This window comes from Agelaius tricolor, unplaced genomic scaffold (genome assembly GCF_023055355.1).
Source record: "Agelaius tricolor isolate 1412-34295 unplaced genomic scaffold, bAgeTri1.0.p SCAF_14, whole genome shotgun sequence".
Lineage (NCBI taxonomy): Eukaryota > Metazoa > Chordata > Aves > Passeriformes > Icteridae > Agelaius > Agelaius tricolor.
Window position 1 is genome coordinate 13,321,159 of NW_027269274.1, and position 17,540 is coordinate 13,338,698.

General features: G+C 36.2%; 1 protein-coding gene across 4 annotated transcripts in view; it reads right to left on the minus strand.

Annotated features, from left to right (window-relative positions):
- CACNA2D3 (calcium voltage-gated channel auxiliary subunit alpha2delta 3) overlaps nucleotides 1-17,540 on the minus strand; it is a 385,811-nt gene that overhangs the window by 70,315 nt on the left and 297,956 nt on the right. For all 4 annotated transcript variants that reach the window (XR_011681184.1, XM_071439768.1, XM_071439767.1 and 1 more), the window contains 9 exons: nucleotides 14,938-15,009; nucleotides 14,643-14,704; nucleotides 12,738-12,805; nucleotides 10,990-11,035; nucleotides 10,740-10,837; nucleotides 9,828-9,921; nucleotides 8,159-8,254; nucleotides 6,870-6,991; nucleotides 6,237-6,317 (listed from right to left, as the gene is read on the minus strand). Coding sequence is in view for 3 of the 4 variants with exons in the window: in XM_071439768.1 (XP_071295869.1) it covers nucleotides 6,237-6,317; nucleotides 6,870-6,991; nucleotides 8,159-8,254; nucleotides 9,828-9,921; nucleotides 10,740-10,837; nucleotides 10,990-11,035; nucleotides 12,738-12,805; nucleotides 14,643-14,704; nucleotides 14,938-15,009 (739 nt within the window). In the remaining variant the exon portion in view is untranslated. The remainder of the gene's footprint in view (nucleotides 1-6,236; nucleotides 6,318-6,869; nucleotides 6,992-8,158; nucleotides 8,255-9,827; nucleotides 9,922-10,739; nucleotides 10,838-10,989; nucleotides 11,036-12,737; nucleotides 12,806-14,642; nucleotides 14,705-14,937; nucleotides 15,010-17,540) is intronic.

The following is a 17,540-nucleotide window of genomic DNA, read 5'->3' on the forward strand; positions in this document are numbered from 1 at the left end:
CATTTTGAGGGATTTGCTAAACGCTACTGCTGAATATTATATTCTGTGGCTTATAATGGGGAGTAGAAGTTAGGTAAATCACTCTCCTGCCTGACAAGGAAAGCATCTATTTTAGAATGCCTCAAAAATTTGCTTGGTGTGTCATTATGATGACATATTCATTTTCCCCTAGGCCTCCATATTAAAATGCAATTTTATAGATGGTATCATAAATTTTAAGGACTGTGTATGGCATTGACATTTGCCTGAATGTTCTTAAAAATAATATGAAAGCAATACATGTGGAAAAAAAAAATAGGAGAAAGATGTCCAAGAAGAACAGAGCATATGTATTTGCTCTATGTACTACTGTAACATCAGCAGATTTCAGTATTTATGGAACTTTTACAGCATCTGTCACTTCTAGAAATATCAATAGTTCAAATTACTTTTGATTAAGTACTTGAGAGTCACTTTGTTAAAAGAGAGATGTGCATGCAAAGCCAGTTTAAATTAATTTAAAAAAAAACCCTGGATAAAGTGTTGAGGTAACATAGATAAAAATATTAACACAAAAAAAAGGGAAAAGGGGGTGAAAAAGAGAGTTTTTGTGTCATAAAAGTGCATATTTCCAGAAATAAGGTGCATATTTTCCCCCACGAATTTTTAAAAGAATCTTCCATACTTAGAGCCTGGATCAGCAGAAGTCTTAGTTACTGAAAATCTGGTATATTTACAAATTTCCTTTTTAAACTGCTGTCCTGTAGAGTCTGATCTAAACAGGAAGAATGAGCACCTGAAGTGTGACCAGCCTCAATATGACTGATTTGTATTTTAAAAGTAATATGAGATTTTGGATCTTTCCTAATTTCAAGGCACAGTTTGACTATCTTGAACAGCAGGATCACCAGGGTCACTTTCCTCTGGCCAGAATAGAATAATTCAAAATTGTGTGCCATTTCTAACAAATCAGTGATTAAAAGAAGTCCTCACTATTTCTTAGCTTAGCTTATGGATATGAACCTAGAAGGAGATGCTAAATCTTCAAGCTGATTCATTCAAAATACCTGAGGCCTTTTAGCATTTTGACTAGGAATATTTAACATGGAATAAGTGAATTTAATGCTATACTAAAGTTGAGTTTTAACGTTATATAAAAGGGAGAACAAAGAAAGTGATGGATGAGGTCACTTGCAAAAAAATCTCTCTCTAACCAGGGTTTGGAGAAAAAATCCTTGAATTTGTATATGGGTTGCTTATAAAAATAAAGGATCAAGTTTGAAAAGTTAAATACTGGAAAAGTTAAATACTGGATCATGGCATTACTTGGAACAGTTTCTTTGGGAGAATAAAACATAGCATTCTTGTTTGTATAATGAGTATTTTTGGTAAGAGCATTTAAAATCCCACTGTCAGTGAACAGAAGAGGACTGACTGCCTTTGTCTCAGTTTCAGTAACACTCCTATACCTGATAGAAAGAATTGCTTATTAGATATTAAACATAATTTAGTTCACATGCATATACACACACACACATATATATAAATTAGTGCAAATTCTTTTTTTATGCAGGTTCATAAAGGGCAGAGTCAGAGCTATAGCAATGCTTAAATGCACATCCCCAGAAACCACTCTTCTGTAATAGAAAATGTCTGTAAAATGCCTTCATCCTCACAGAACTGGAATGCTTTCATTTCTCAGTAATTCAGCTACAGTGAGCTTCTCTTACTATAGTATTTTAGTTAAGCTGACATAAAGCATTGTGGACTTGCTCATTTTCAGAAACTACAGGTCTGATGTGCTGGTAAAGCTTTTTATCCTTTTAAAACAAATAAATTCAGCTGCTACTTGATTTGAATTGACAGGCCACAGAAGGGCATGTGCAAGAAGGGCTCATTTAGAGCTTTCTATTTTCTAATTTCAACTTTGATAAATAGAAGTCCAACACAAAACTGACCATATTAAAAAAAAAAAAAAAGGCAGAAAATACTTCTTTAGATATTCCTTCCTTGTACTTAGGTACCATACAAACAAAACTTTCTTGCAATTCTACATTTGCAACAACTGGACACAGTTCTGGGTAATCAGCTCTAGCTCAGATTCCCTCAAGATTTAGTCCACTAGACTGGACTAGATGATCTTAAGAGATCAATTCCAGCCTCTACAATTCCTGTATTTTACTGTTCTGCACAAAATGGGGCAAAAAAAGATTCAGGAAAATTTCAGCTTTTCTAAGCAGCTTTGTATTAAAGAAAAATGGACTATTCCTCCTCATCTCCTTCAAATTTTAAATTTTCAGTGACTTTGAGACTAAAGACTTTGCCTGTGCATGGTGTAATCCTTCATTCTTCTGACTCAGTGTCCAGAGCTTTTTACTAAGCCTGCTATGGACTTTTCCAATGAGGCCTGAAATCCAGGTTCTGCTTGTTCAATGAAGAAATCTTAAGAGGACTTGACAATTTTCATCAGACATTTTCCTCTTTTCCTTAAGAAGATTATGTCTGTTCTGTTGCCTTTTATTAAATGTACCAAGGAGCTAATTTTCATGTTTTCTGTGAACAGTGATGGCCTCTTTCAACAAGAGGGGCTCTTAAGGTCCTATATTTTACTGCAGCTTTTGAACTAAAATGCCTCTATGGGGAATTGCATTTTTGAAGGTTCACATATTTTGTAAACACTCAAAATCTCACTTTTAGACCCTGCTTTGCTCCATGATGACTTTTGTTTTTTTGCTTCCATCCCTGTATCTTCTTCAGAACTTTCAAGGTGGGCAGTACATTTAATAGTTGTTTTAATAAAATCATACCGATGAAACCATCATCTCTTGCCGAAAAATGGAAACAAACACATACACAGCATGTAGAAATCCTATGCTGCACCTATCCAGATGCCTCTGTGTTTGCCACTTGAAAGTCAACATCCAACTCACCAGGATAACTCAAAGCATACAAGACTGGAATGCTGAATTCCACCAACGTTTAGCAGAAATGTACCGCCCTTCATGTGAGCATCATAAAGCACAGTTCCATCTTGGCTTGCCTCAATTTTAATAGCTAAATCACTATCTAAATCCAGATATTCTATATTGGCTTCAGCTTTGTCACCCAGAGGAACACTACTGTTCCAGGAATCTCACTAAATTTCAACACTGGGGTCTGAATTCATTCTCCTATTTTTAGTTGTTGTTAAGAAAAAGAAAAAAAATCCACCATCTTTTACTCTTTACTTTGTAACTGGGGCAGTTTAAAGATGCTCAATATTTCAGTGTAATATTGATATAGAAGACATGGCCACAGAAAACACTCAGCTAAAGCAATTTTCAACAAAAATGTGCTCAAATCTAAAGAAAGCCCTGTCTGCAGTACTACTGTCACTTCCCTCCTGCAACTAAACTGAATTCTGTGTAGACAGCAATAAATGTGATGCTACTACACTTATATTAAAGATTTATGAACACACCTTCTATCGAAATTTGGATACATTGAAGTAAAAAAAAAGAAAATCACAATCTCAATTGCAAGCAGGAGAGATTTTAGAAAAAAATTACATGGGCTTTTTGCCAAGAAGCAAAGGCATTCTGACAGGGAACTGGTATTAGGAGGTACAGATGGTGAAACAGCAGCAACACTCAAGTCCTCTGTAGTTACAGTTGCCAGACTCACTGATTTCAGAATTTTTTGCCTATTTAATGCAGTTGAATCTTTGCTATTTGCATTAAGCCTTAGATTTTTATATGAAATTTGTTATAAGTAATGGGTTTCCAAATAAAAAATACAAAACCCTACAACAACAAACAAAAAAATCCCACTACAAATGAACAACAACAGAAAAAACCAATAACCCCACAATAAAAAAAACAAAACAAAACAACCCAAAACCCAGTCTATGGATTTTGCAGTAAATGTTGGTTTTGTTCGTTTTTTCCCCTCTCATGGGCAAGAATAACTCAGTTTTCCATTTTATAACAATGTTCTTGTTTCTTTCTGCCAGATTTAAACTGTAGTAGTGATCTGCAATAAACAACATTCTGGCACAGCTTAATTTTCAGTCAAATCCCTCTAGGGAACAGAGTGATTTAACATGAAATGTGTATCCCGTCCTGCTGCTTACTGTAATCTACTCAGACCAAATGGGGATAAGGAATACTTACTTTACACAAATTAAAATGAGATGTTTTGGCCAAATTTGAACTCCAATGGAGGCATTTGAAAACATTACCCATAATCTTACTTTAGTCTCCCAAGTCAAGCTAATAAAAACTTCAAACTTCTCCCATTTATCGCTGCTCCAGTTTCTGCCTCCAAATCCATTTTGCTTAACACAGAATATTGTCAGCTTTATAATAATACCTAAAAATTGAAGTACAGGCTGGGTACTTTCTTGAAAGTTTTCTGAGGGAAAGTAGGAATGACAAGTCCCATTCATGATCTTAAGGAGAACAAGAATACTGCCCCACTTTGTCTCTGAGAGGCTGTAGCTGGGTCAGCGATACTTTCATAGAACAAAGTTTGTATGGACCCAAAGTGAATTCCCCCCAAAAAGAAAGTCACCTAAAAACATGCAATACAAGAGGAAAAGACAAAATTATTCAAAACAAACTTTTAAAAATGCTTCATATTGTAAACAAAATATCTAGCACATAAATTTTACAGAACTAGAAATAAAAACCCACTGATATGCTTCAGAGTGAAGGTACTCTGGTCTTGTCTTTCATGGCATTATGATTTTACAGATACCATGGAAATCTTCTCTGTGCTTTGGCACTAAAAAACTTTCAAGACCCTGTGTTTGTTTTAGATAGAAATTATGGGCCCCAAGCAATTTTAAATGTTCAATAATAAACAGAATTTTTGGGGGAATGCAAGGAACACCTGCTTTTCTCTTTTACAATTACTAAAAAACAAAAAACATCAAAACTTGTTGAAGTGTATTAGAGATAATAACATGTGATACCTTCTCAAAGTTAAAACCAAATTGCAAATAATTGTGAGAAAAGAATAAATATCAGGATATCTACTAACCCTACACATTTTAGAGGTGATGGAAAACTTCATGATGAAACATTTTCTAACTCCAAACAACTGAGAATTCTAGAAATAACACGTCAACCTTCTTCCTTGTACAGTGAAAAATCTCAATTACATCTCCAGAACTTTGTAGGTAACTGCATTGACATTAGTTTATAAATGCTATTTTATGCTTTAACAGGAGTATGAAATCAAAATTAAGATTTCATGAAATGTTATAGAGGAGTTCAATAATTTCTGAAGAATGCATCTCGTGGATTGGAGTCAGAAAGCTGCTTTCCTATTAACCTCCTAAAATCTTTTCTTATCAGTGGAAATATTCTGTGTTTGAGGAAATATTCTGTATTTGAGATTTCCCATTTTTCTGGCACATTCTTGTTCTTTCAGTATTGTATTCACCGCATTTTTAATAGTATTTTAAATACAAGAAAAAAATTAGGTGGTTCTTGCTTTTGCAGTAAGTATCTAATTTTTCCTGAGATAAGAGAGCTTGGATTCTGGCAAAATAAATCATAAGGTTTATCAAAATTCTTTCCTTCTTCAAGGTCAGTAACCATTGGGAAGTAGAAAAAAACTGGTGAGATAAGCATCTGAATTTGAGTTAGGAACATCCAACCATTTCAAAATGACTTACTCTCGTTTTGAAATCAGTGTGTTTTATCTATATTCTGTAGCTGCCACACTTCACCTTTTCGTCTTTAGGTACTCTTATACTCTTGGCTGACAGACAGTAAAGCTTTTTTATTCAATTTCTCTGCTCTGAACAAACCACACCTCTGATAATCTACACAAACTCACCACATTGTATTCTGTTATAAAACAATCCTGGTATAGCACAGAATTTTCAAACATGAAGCCTGGGTGGAATATTTACACATCAGATACTCCTTTCTTATATTTCCTTTTCCTTATCTTAATAATCTGATTCATGATGATATAGAATTTTTTCTACCAAAATGCTTTACAGATAATGGTAATTTCCATAAAGTCAAACTCAATAGCTCATAGGGAGGTTTGAGATTAAATTAATAAAGGATCAAGTTCTTGGGGAGAGGAAGCATTAAATGCTCTCCACACTTAGAAATCCAATTATATTTTATAGGTGCAACTGCATCTTCCTCTCTCTTAAAAGATTTGATATCTACACGTGCTAACCCAAAAGAGAAAGTGAGAAACTCATAAACTGGTTAAAAAAAATTAACTACATGTAAAAACTACAACAATTGTACCTGCAACCACTGGAGATTTCCTGTCATCCAGAAGCTGAATAGCAGTACTGGCTGTCACCACATTGCTCTTGTTAGAAGTTTCTGTGGGGTGTGTTGAGGAGGAAAAAATTGAAACAATCTATTGCAAAATAAGGAAATTTAGGTTTTTTCCCCCTGGTTTTAGATAACAGTCTATGTGGATATAGTGTTCAGAAAATAAAACATGCAACATCACATATGCACAGAACATACTGGCACTGACATTTTAAATTCCCCAGCATGCCAAAAACAAGCTTAGAACACTGAAATGAGCCATCAGATTTTGTCTCCCCTGCTAAAAGGGGCAGTGAAGGTGACGACTGGCAGGGCTTCTCAATAATGGGGACATTGACTCTGTTGGACTTGTGTTGCTTAAAATATTTGTTAAGATGTGATTCTACCTGTGCAAATACTAAATGAAAAGTGTCACACCACAATTTGGGGTTTCACTTGCAGCCCCATGAAACATGCCTGGGTCAAAGTAGCTGCAAATTTCAATGCCTATTTCAGATCAATATTTGAGATCAGCTACAAAACCCACTCTGTACAGACACTCTTGGGATCCTTTCAGCATCATGCATGGTTCAGAATCCAAGGAATGACAAAATTACACACCTGTGCTGAATGGGATTGAGTAGACAAAACTCCCAGGTATTTGTTCAGCAGCTCTTCTGTACCAGAGTGGAAAATGGTCAGCATTAAAAATATTTTCCTTATCTTCAGCTGTCAGGAAGTCTCTTGAGAAAAAAAAAAAAAAAAAAGAAAACAATTGTTGTTTGTTGCATAGCACATAATGGTTTCTAGCTTTGAAAAAAGCTAGAAACAACAACAACAAAAAAAACCAGCAATCTTTTACAAAACAAAATGGTTTAGCACAATTTTTCTCATAATACTTGCTCAACAAAAGAGTTAATTTAAATTTAAATTTAGTTACTGATAATTATTTGTGACACACAATAACTTTTGTTGTGAAAGACATAAAACATAAAAAGCACTAAAACCAGTACCTCTAAGTACCACTGAAATTGTTTTTACTGATTTATATAAATAAAAAAATGCTTTGACTAAAAAGCCTTTTTCTTTCAGCACAATATAAGAACAGTGAGCTGCACAAGGTGGAAAAGGCACTGGAGATCTGCTAGTCTGTTGCCAGTAGCATTCACTCTTTTTTACCTAAAAAAGGTAATTTTACAGCCCATGTTCAAAATGCAATGTAGGGGGTGGTAGTCGACAACCAAATACTTTATCCCTCAATAATTTCAGGCAATGTTGACAGAGAAAATTTATGTCAAGCTCAAGTATAATGTCCACTCCATTGTTCTGGTTTTCTGTCTGACAGTAACAAATTGTAGTGCTGTTGATGTCACCTACTTTTACAACAATATCTGTCCTCAGATAAGCCCACAGAAATTTATATTGAATCAAGTTAGTTTATCATAAATCTCAAACACAGATTTTATTTTATATGCATAACACCTCCACTAGATTCCTTGTTCTCCAAGGAAAATGGGAAACTGTTGTATGATGAGGTCTCCTGATTGCTCTTTCACCAGTCCAATTCTGTCCCTTGGCTTTATTTCAACACCAAAAATATTTTCCACAAAAATGATGCAAAATCCCTGAAATAGCCTACAGCTATTTGTTTTCAGGTGGTGTAGTAAAAGGTGTAGCATGCTTGTAATTTCTCTGGAGAGAGATGGGAGGCTGTAGGTGTGTGTGCAAGGAAAGCAGATTTATAGGCTGCAGGTGTAAAATAGCTCATTGTTCTAAATGTTCCAGTCAAAGAAATAATTTAAGGGATCCTAGGATATCTTTCTAACTTGCTCTGTGTGAAGGCATCATCAAGTAAACTAATTTTTTCCTGTCTTTTCTCCCCTGGCTGCCAGGCACAGTTTGTCACTCACTGGTTGGTCAGCTGCTCTGGCCCCACAAAGAGGTTGATCCGAGAGAGCCCAGTCCGTGTCCCAAGGAAGGCAACTTCCACCCCCTTGTCAGAGTTCCTGAAACACAGCAGAGCCAAAGCTTCAGACAGCAAACAGATGAAGCTGCTTCACTGCCACAGAAAGCACAAGTGTACACATCTTGGTGATTATTCTATGCATAGTTCCCTTATTTATTGGTTTATTTTTAAATGTTGGTTTTTTAAGTTATAGTCATCTGGGTTTTGAATAGTGTGCAATGTAGAAATGCTATTTAGACTAAGAATCCCTAAAAAGTCAGACAGAATAAATTTTGTAGGATTTGTAGGAAGGGATTATATGCATGGAGTAATAGAATAAAAAGGTGTTGCATAGCTACATACCAACTATGTAATAACCAGTGATACACAGTGATTCTGAGATGGGCAGGAGGTCCCAGTCCTCTCAACATTTCTGTGCTATATTTATGCTTCAAGTCATAGCTGTGACTATTGCTCAGGTAAGCAAACATTGTAAAACAGGCAGCTGAGAGTTAAACTTAGCTGTCATCAGAACAGGCTTTAGCCTCTATAACTTGGGAAAAAGCCATGGCAGGCAGCTCAAACTGAACTCCTCTGGTGCACAGTTATCGGTACCAAGCTGGTTTTATATGGCTGCAAGAACTTCAGTCCCATTACCACAAAACCAGGCTCCGGAGCCATTTTCTTGTTTCATTAACGAGACAGAATGAAGAAAAGTCAGAATCTGAAAGGGCTTCAAAAATCTCCCCCTGGCATCATTCCACAGCTCTCCTTGTGCTTTGGATCTGTTATTTCATTGTGTGGGATGACACTTGCACCTCTCAATGGCCACAGTTTATTAACATGCAACAATTTCTTATCTTTATCTTCCCAGAGAAGGCTGGATAGCTCTTTGATGAACCAGATCTTATCAGGTTGCTTTTATTTATTCATGTTGCTTTTATTTATGCTGTACAGCAAAGTATTTTTTCATTCAACTTTTAGAAAACGGTTGAAATTGAGGAAAATCTAATCAGGATAATCTCCCAAATTGCCTTTCAACCACTGTATTTCATGCAAACTGCCAAGCTTAATACCTGTTTACTCCAATATGGATAAAATCTTGTTACTTAACACCTTAGTATATCATAGCACAAATGAATAAAGTAGAAGATATAAACTCTGAAAAGGACTGGCTAATTTCCTGACTCTTCCTAACAGGAACCTAGATCCCAAGTAGTTCTGGAAAATAAACATATCAAGGATTAATGAAATTATTTTCCAGAGCAAGTTTTTCTATATATAATTTATTCTGAGATAAAGAAGCAATTGCATCAATAATTTTGGTAAATTTTGCATTAAATTTCCCAAGTGCCCTTTGTTAAAAATACACAGAAGTATAAATTTCAATTAGGGTACAATTTCACCAGTTTTACTGTGGAAATTTCATCTAATCATGACATACTCTGCAAGATAAACACTTCACATTGAACTCAAACTTTGTGGCATTTATGATCAGAGAGTTACTGTAATATTTTCATGGATATCAAGATTTGTAAGACATTCCACCAGTTCATTAACATAAATAATAAAAATACAAAAAATAAAAATACAGCCATGACTGATGAATAATTATGGACACAAAGATAACTTACTCTGATTTATTCAATGCTAGACTGGTCCAATAAGCTTCAATTGGTGCACTCACAACAGCATCAAACAAAACTTCCTGGATCAATTCTTTATCACCTACCACAGAACAATAAAATCAGTAAATGGATGAGCATATAAAGACTTTTTAAAATTTTAATAGGTTTTTCTTACATTTTATTTTATCTGTGACATGCTTTCAAACTTTTTGCACTACAAAGCATTTACTGCATCATATTAAACTGTATTTTACCACAATGCAGATTTTCACGTATAATTTCATTGCATTAGTAACAATTTTAGGTCAAAACCCAATGATACTCCACTTTGTGTAACTCATTCACGTGTATATTATCTAATGCTCATGTCTGCATGTGCCATAAGGTTACAACAAGTAGGTCTAGTAAGAGTCACAAAAGCTCTGCATTTCTGCCAACGCACCAAATATGCACCTATCTGAATTTTTTATTCTGCTTTGCAGTTCAGAAATGCTAATTACATATGCATCCTCCCCAAAATACTCATGAAATATCAGGTATATTCTTTAGAGGCATGATCCAAGGATTGATTCCCATCAGTCCTGTTTAATTTATAAGACCAGATGGGGTGATAATTTTGCATAGTACAGCTACACCATCTGAACAGAAACTTGAATGTTTGGTACAGGCACATAGCTTACTGTAAAAGTGAAAAAATTGTATCATAATTAATACTACTAATAATGATACATAATTAATTCTAATAAATAATATCTTTATTGATACCCTGAGAAAAGCTCCAAACCATATGAAATTGCAACATCAGCTAAGCAATCCTATCAATGGTTGAACTAAGTGGCTTTGCATTTTGTGGAAGGTTAAGTATGCCAGTTTTTGGCTGGATAAAGCCTGCAAATCCACATTTAACCCAGTACTTGCATTGGAGCAGGGGCTCCTTCCCTGTGAGGTAGCGTTTGATCGCTTCCAACTGAGTCATCTGCCGGTGCTCAGGGTGCAGGTCAGTGTTGCAGTAGGACCTGTGAACACGTTGTCAAAACAGTAAAAAGTTATATGTACAAGCACAATCTTTCTTTGTCTTTGAACATAAAGAATTGGGCTCTGCAAGCACAAACAATATGAAACCAAGGAGGGTAACAGACACTAATTTCATGCTTTATTTAAGGCTTACCATTCGTCTGCTAAAGATACATCAGGGTGTTCTAAATCATGTAAACCTGTAACAGGAATAATAATGGGTTATTTAGGGAGAAGTCTGGGTAACAGATGGTTATTTGCATACACTCCATAATATAAACCCTTCTTGGAAAGTGCATTATTACCATAATGAAATAAATCACAGTAAACTATGTTCAAATGCACTTCAGGGTCTAACAAACCAGCAAAACTAGTTAAATCAAATCTAAAACTGAAAAGGTATAAAAAAAAATTTGTGCTGATATGTTTAACTTATGTGAGTTACTCACATAATATATTTAAAGTTTGGAAGATAATTTGAGCAAAGACAAATGCAAAATGGTAACAGACTCCTGTTCATACTCCCTTGTTCTCTTTGGCCAGTAAAGTTCTTTATGCTAAAATACACACTTCTCATTTCATGTGAGTTGTTCTCCTCTCTCATAAAGAAAAAATTCATTAAGGACAATTCCCTCAAAACCTAAGCACACAGCCTATGAACACAAACAGCAATTTATGGGATTGTTCAGAAAAGGTTTTTTGTACTAACAGGTCACACATATGCTTGTAAATAAGAACCATATCATTAGTTATATAGCACAATAAAAATGTACTTTGGCAATTTTAAAAACTCTTAAACCACTTATCAATAGACAATAAGCAAATGGGGTTCAGAAGGCAGCATCTGGGTCTAACCCCCTGGAGTACACAATGAACAAGGACAGAGCAACCATGACTGAGGAGGGCAGGGAAGCCAAAACTGGAGCTAAAACTGTGGTCCCTGGGGAGGAGAGTGAGATGAAGTGAGAGAGAATCAGTGAAGATAAGAGTGGGAACTGCTATGGTTCTGTTAACACTTCTGGGGGTGCATCTGGGACTCAGACTGCCTGAGATGTGTGGCTGGATTAAAGAACATCTGTGACAGGGATGTTGGGAACAGTCTGGGAGGGAGTAGCTCCAAGTCTCCTGTTGTGCCCCTTTGTAGCTGCTGTGCAGATAGTCAAACCTCAAGGCACTTCTTTTCATATCTCTCCTGAGAAGAACATATTCATGTCCCAAAATACAGCCAAAGAACAAAGACTTGAAGAAATTAGCTGTCTTGTTTAACAACACTGACAAAACAAGAAGAGTTGGAAATAGAGACTTCAGCATAAAATCTGAAAGCATTCCTCTATTGAAACACTTTTTGCTCAGCAGCTTCTAAAATTTTCAACCTTTCCTTCAACATTCTGAAATGCCTCCACTCTTCCTTCATCTTCAGAAACCTTCTTGCCAAACAACTTTATGACTCACAGCTGACTCCTCCACTTATTTAGTTGGGGACTTATCAAAAAGCAAAACCAAGGAACAGATCTTTCCCTGGGTACTTCTACTACTATTACAAACATGCAAATCCTTGTAGCTAATGCACATACCAGCTATAGCTCTGAAAGATTTCACAATGTACAGTCTGTGAACAAAACCAACAGCCATTACAGTGCTCTTAGTGGTTACTTCAGTCAGAAAACACCTCAAGTAATTAACACTGGGCTATGAGTTGTTCTCTGAAATACTGAGAAGAGGATGGAAAATGATCACATCTATAGGAGGCTCACAAACAGTCTGACTATGACTAAATCCATGTGAAGTAAAAGATCTTTAAAGAAAAAAAAATCTAATGCTCTTATGGAATCTGCAGACAAGGAACTACCAAATTAACAATAAAACTACTGTGTAAGCCACATGAGAAGGTAGGTACCTTACCTTCTTCTACAGTTACATTCCCTCTGAAGAAGTATTTTCCATGTCCTCTAGAGAGAGCCACACCTAAACTGTGCAGAGAAATAAAGCAGACCTTGAAATCTGTGAGACAAACAATAGCAGACATTCAGACCTATTTTCATTTTTAACATTTCCAGCTCATGTACTATGATTAACTTAGAACTGCTTGTTTCCAAACCCTCACCAATTATATTTATTGTTCAATTAGTTGCTTCAATGATGTCTCAGTTCTGATGTGCCTGCAACAATTGGCTGTATTTATGTGTGCTTAGAGGTGCAGTAAACCATTATTCCCTGGCAAACTAATAAATGAGCCCCTCTAAGCTCACTGCTGTTCACCCAGCATGAGATTTCTTCAGCTGAGCCTTGAACATGACCATGGCCTCACAACGAGGGAGACAATTTTTTGTAAATCAGACGAAACTGTTGAGAAACTACAGAAGTGTGGGAATTGATGGTGCTACTGACAGGAAAAGAATTTCAAATGTGACAACAGCATCATGACTCCTCCTGGACTAATTTTTCTGTGTTTCATATTTTTAGCTAGCATAGCTCTTTCGTATTGACTTCAGCTTCATAAATTCTCAACAGTTACACACTGTGTTTTGGTCTGGTTTTCAGTCTACCATTTAAAACATCCAAGTTTAATGAAGTGGCTGGGGGATCCCATGCCTCTTGCTATTGAACACAAACACAGAATACCTTCTGGCATTCATTCATTCATTGAAGGGGATTATCCTGAGCTAGGAATCTGCAGTAATCAGCAAGACTGCAAATGCATGGGCTAGTACTTGAAGTACATGTAAAGGCACCAAATCCAAGAGCACATAAGCTGCAATCAACAGCTCAGTCTGGGAAAGGGCTGAACACTAAACATCTTTGACACTACAGTGTGTCCCAAATCTACACAACAATCCAAAACTAGATACATACCATGTTGAAAAAGGAATTTTCCTAACTATATTTCTGTCCTTAGCACCATAACTCACACTACATGCATGTAAATAGCCTGCTTTCTGTTTACCTAATAGTGCAAGAGTGCCAGTGCCAAAGAAAAACAAACAAAAAAGAAAAACAAACAGCAATCAGAAAAAAAAACTCCACAACATTAAAACAAAACAAAAAACTCACTGAGTATTATCACCCATCAGTAAATTTCAACATGCATTAGAGGTCAGAGGAATGTGCCTCTAGTTTCTCTGTGTGGTAATGTAGCTCAAGTCATCTGAAACTCTTCCATTGAAGAAAATTTCAGTTGAGTATCACAACTGCCAAACTCCTGCCTCAAGTGCAAAGTACAGTTAGGGCTCTTTTGATAGGGGATTATTTCTAGTTCAAATATGAGCATTTTTGAAGTGACTACCTGTTCTTCCTTTCCTTTTTTTTTCCTCCTAAAATACATGCACAAATTACCAGCTTACTTGGTTTTAGTTATAGAAATCCACTGAAGGTCGTTCAGAGAAAAAACATCCAAACCTCAAATTGGAAGTGAAATGCTATCTCATTTTACATTACATTCTTGTTGTGGAAAAAAATAATAAAATGGGGCTCAAGATGTAGTTACTTAAATGGATTATAGTATTTATAGCTCTCCAAGTACTTGCGAAAGCCTTTTGTTCAATGTAAACCTCAACTGAATATTTTTTCAATGAAACGTAAGCCATGACAAACACTGGGAGTTTGCCTGTGTGAGCTTGCACAAACTTTCCATCCCTGGAAAAGCTGAAAGGAATGCTGGTAGGCTCCTTTTCCTTGCTATTTTCAGCATTGTCCAGGGATATTTCATTGTCAGCCTTTGCTGATGAGCTTTTAATGAGTTCACAAGGTCTGTATAAGCACAAATCCAATGAGTTGGGTGAAACGTCCATTTATTATGGCCGGCTCTACCTGAATGGAGTACCCTTGATGTCTGTATAATAGTAGTCATTTGTCATCACCAGGACCCGCTTCTAGATTCACAACAAGAAAGTCAGAAGGAGAGAGGGGAAGAAGTTAGTTTGCTGTAAGAAATGTATGAAAGATCAAGTGGTTAGTCACTGACAGAATTAGAAGCAAAGTTTACATTCAGAGAGTGAAAAAAAAAATATATTGCAGGGAGCCATATTTATAGCAACCTTAAAAATAATTTTAAAATTATCTGCTTGTTTTACATTTAGTTGTAATACTATTATAGATATTTTACCCCTTTGTCCACTGTTTTCTTCACTTCCATGGAGAATTTTCCTGTTTTCCGGTTCACCATTGCATTTCGAAGCTGAAATGAAGGAACTGTGTGTCAATTCCTTTATTTACTTTTGCTGTACTCCTTTAAACTCTGAGCCCTCCAGTACATTCATCTGGCCTAAGTAGCACTCAATTTTCTTCATTCTTTCATTTTCAATAATTCTACTACACACTGGAGAACCTATTTACAGATTTTATTAGTGACTGTATAGACCAAGGCTCCTGCCATACTATTTCAAGCTAAAGTATATAAGATAGGAGCTCAGCATCCTTCATGGTAAAACACCTTTTTGTGTAGTAATCTGGATTTTATTTGGTATGAACAGCAGTGTGACTACTATTCTGTATTTACTGCATAGCAAGGCAAGGACTAGATTCCTAGCTGGATTTAGCTGGTTAGACCAGGGCCCAGTGTTTAAATACATCAACAGTGATGCAGATAACAAGAAAACAAAAAAAGAGAAAACCCCTTATCTTACACTATTTATTCTGCTTAAGAATCTATGTTGGGCTGCATCCTTAATGAGCACCAGAATCTTTATCCTAACTGCACCAAAAATTAGCAGTAGGCCATGAAAACCAGAATGGCACCCATTGGATCAGTAACATGATCCAGGGGGAGCACACAGCCAGAGTGCTTCTCAATTCCCTCTGGTTGTCCATTGGTGTCCAGGCACCCCTTGAAAGGTATTAAATTTTAGCTCTGTAGTGGAAGGCCTAGGCCAGTCACAGCTTTAACAATTGGCCTGGACCTCTCCACATCTTCCAAAAGACATTTTAAACCCCCTTCAAAAATGTGTCTCAGTGCTTTATAAGCCAAAAAATCAGAGAAGCTAGGGAAAACAGAAAACAAATGGAAAAGGCTTTATACACAATGATTTAGCTGCTGCTCTGCAAGTTAAATCTGTTACTTTTCAGATCACCACTACAAATACACACTCTTTTCCTGTAACTTTTTCTTTCTACATGAGCTGCAGGCTCCCAAACCTGGGAGCTGCTAAGTCCCTGGTCTATCATCCCTAAAAACTCTGCCCTTTGCACACCTTGGTGCCCCCTGCCTTCCTCCCAAAGGACACACAACCTCTCTCACAGATGAATGTGCCATGATGGTGAAAAGAAGATTTAAAAAGCCCAACAACCATCCCCCAGGCCTGTAAGCCAAAATGACCATCAGTGTCCCCAAGGATGAGGACAGGGTCTCTGGGCTAAAACTGAGGAAAGACAAGACAGGTGTTTTGAGAAATCCTCAGCCTTCGGGTTTTGAATTTGCATATTCATCAGTTCACTTCAGGGAAGAAATAAAAAAGTTGCTGCTTAACAGTTACACCATCCATAAATGGAAATATTTAATTTGAGCATTCTTAGATTTACTAATGGAAGACTTGAGTTATTTTGCTTTTTTGTGGGAAAAAGCACCTATAGATCTTTCACAGCTGTAATTTTCATTACAATTTGAAAATTCCACCACTACAAATCAATTTAGTATTTAAAATGCAGGAAAATATTGGCAAAATGAGCATTTTTATGTCTCTTCTATTGCATATCTCTCTAAACATAGTTTTGGACATCATGTTCCTGCTGAATAAATATCTCCTGTTCTACAGCACCTCATGCCAGATTGAGCAATTCAGTTGAGTTTTAAAGAGAAATTGTGAAGACAAATGTCAATGTGCTCTGCAGGCTGAGTTAGTATGGAGGGGAAAGAGAATCACCAAACTTGCCAGTGAAATATCTAGTTTTATTCTCACAAACAAGTTGAGCACGGCTGACCTATCAAAAACTGCAAACTTTGCAGCTCTTTAAATTTAATTCTAGGGCATCTAGATTTGAATTAACAGTCTTACTCCTCTGTCAGTGAGTGTAAAAGAATAATTTTTAGCTGGAGGCATATATATAATAAAGCATATATTTTACTGTAGATTTTTTTTAACAATACATAATAGGCAATTCTGGAAATAGTTTCCTATTTTAAGTTTTGTGGTTTTGGACTTGGAGAGCTGGTCTTAATTAACCATCTACTTTCTAACATTTACAGAACAGTTCCATTTATCTTTAACATGGTTTTCATTTTTCTCCTATTGGTGCCTAAGACCCATTCCTCCCACAAGCCTCAGGCAAGTCATAGATTTACTAAAAGGATCTCCAAACTCTCAGTAGTGTTTAAGATCAAGTCTGCATGTGGGATTTAGAGTTTTACTCTTCTTTTTTTTTTCCCCCTCCTTGCTGTGATTGCATTTCTTGGCTTTGTAATCTGGTTTCTCAGCTCTTCTGCAGTTTCATCTCCCTCCTCAAATGCATAAAATAAGCACTGCCTCAGCTGGCTTCAAGCCCCAAAACATCCATTCATGTTCTTTTTTTTTTTTTTTTTTGGAAAAAAATTATTTCATTCAGCTAGAAATTACAACAGAAAAATTTTAGGTGAGTTAATGAGAAAAAGGTTTCTATCCACATTGAAACTTCTCCTCTTTGGTACTGTATATTTGCAGACCTTGCTGGAAGACACTGTTAACAAGCTCATGCTAAAATCTCTGTTTCTAATAAAATGCCTTAACAGCAAGATAG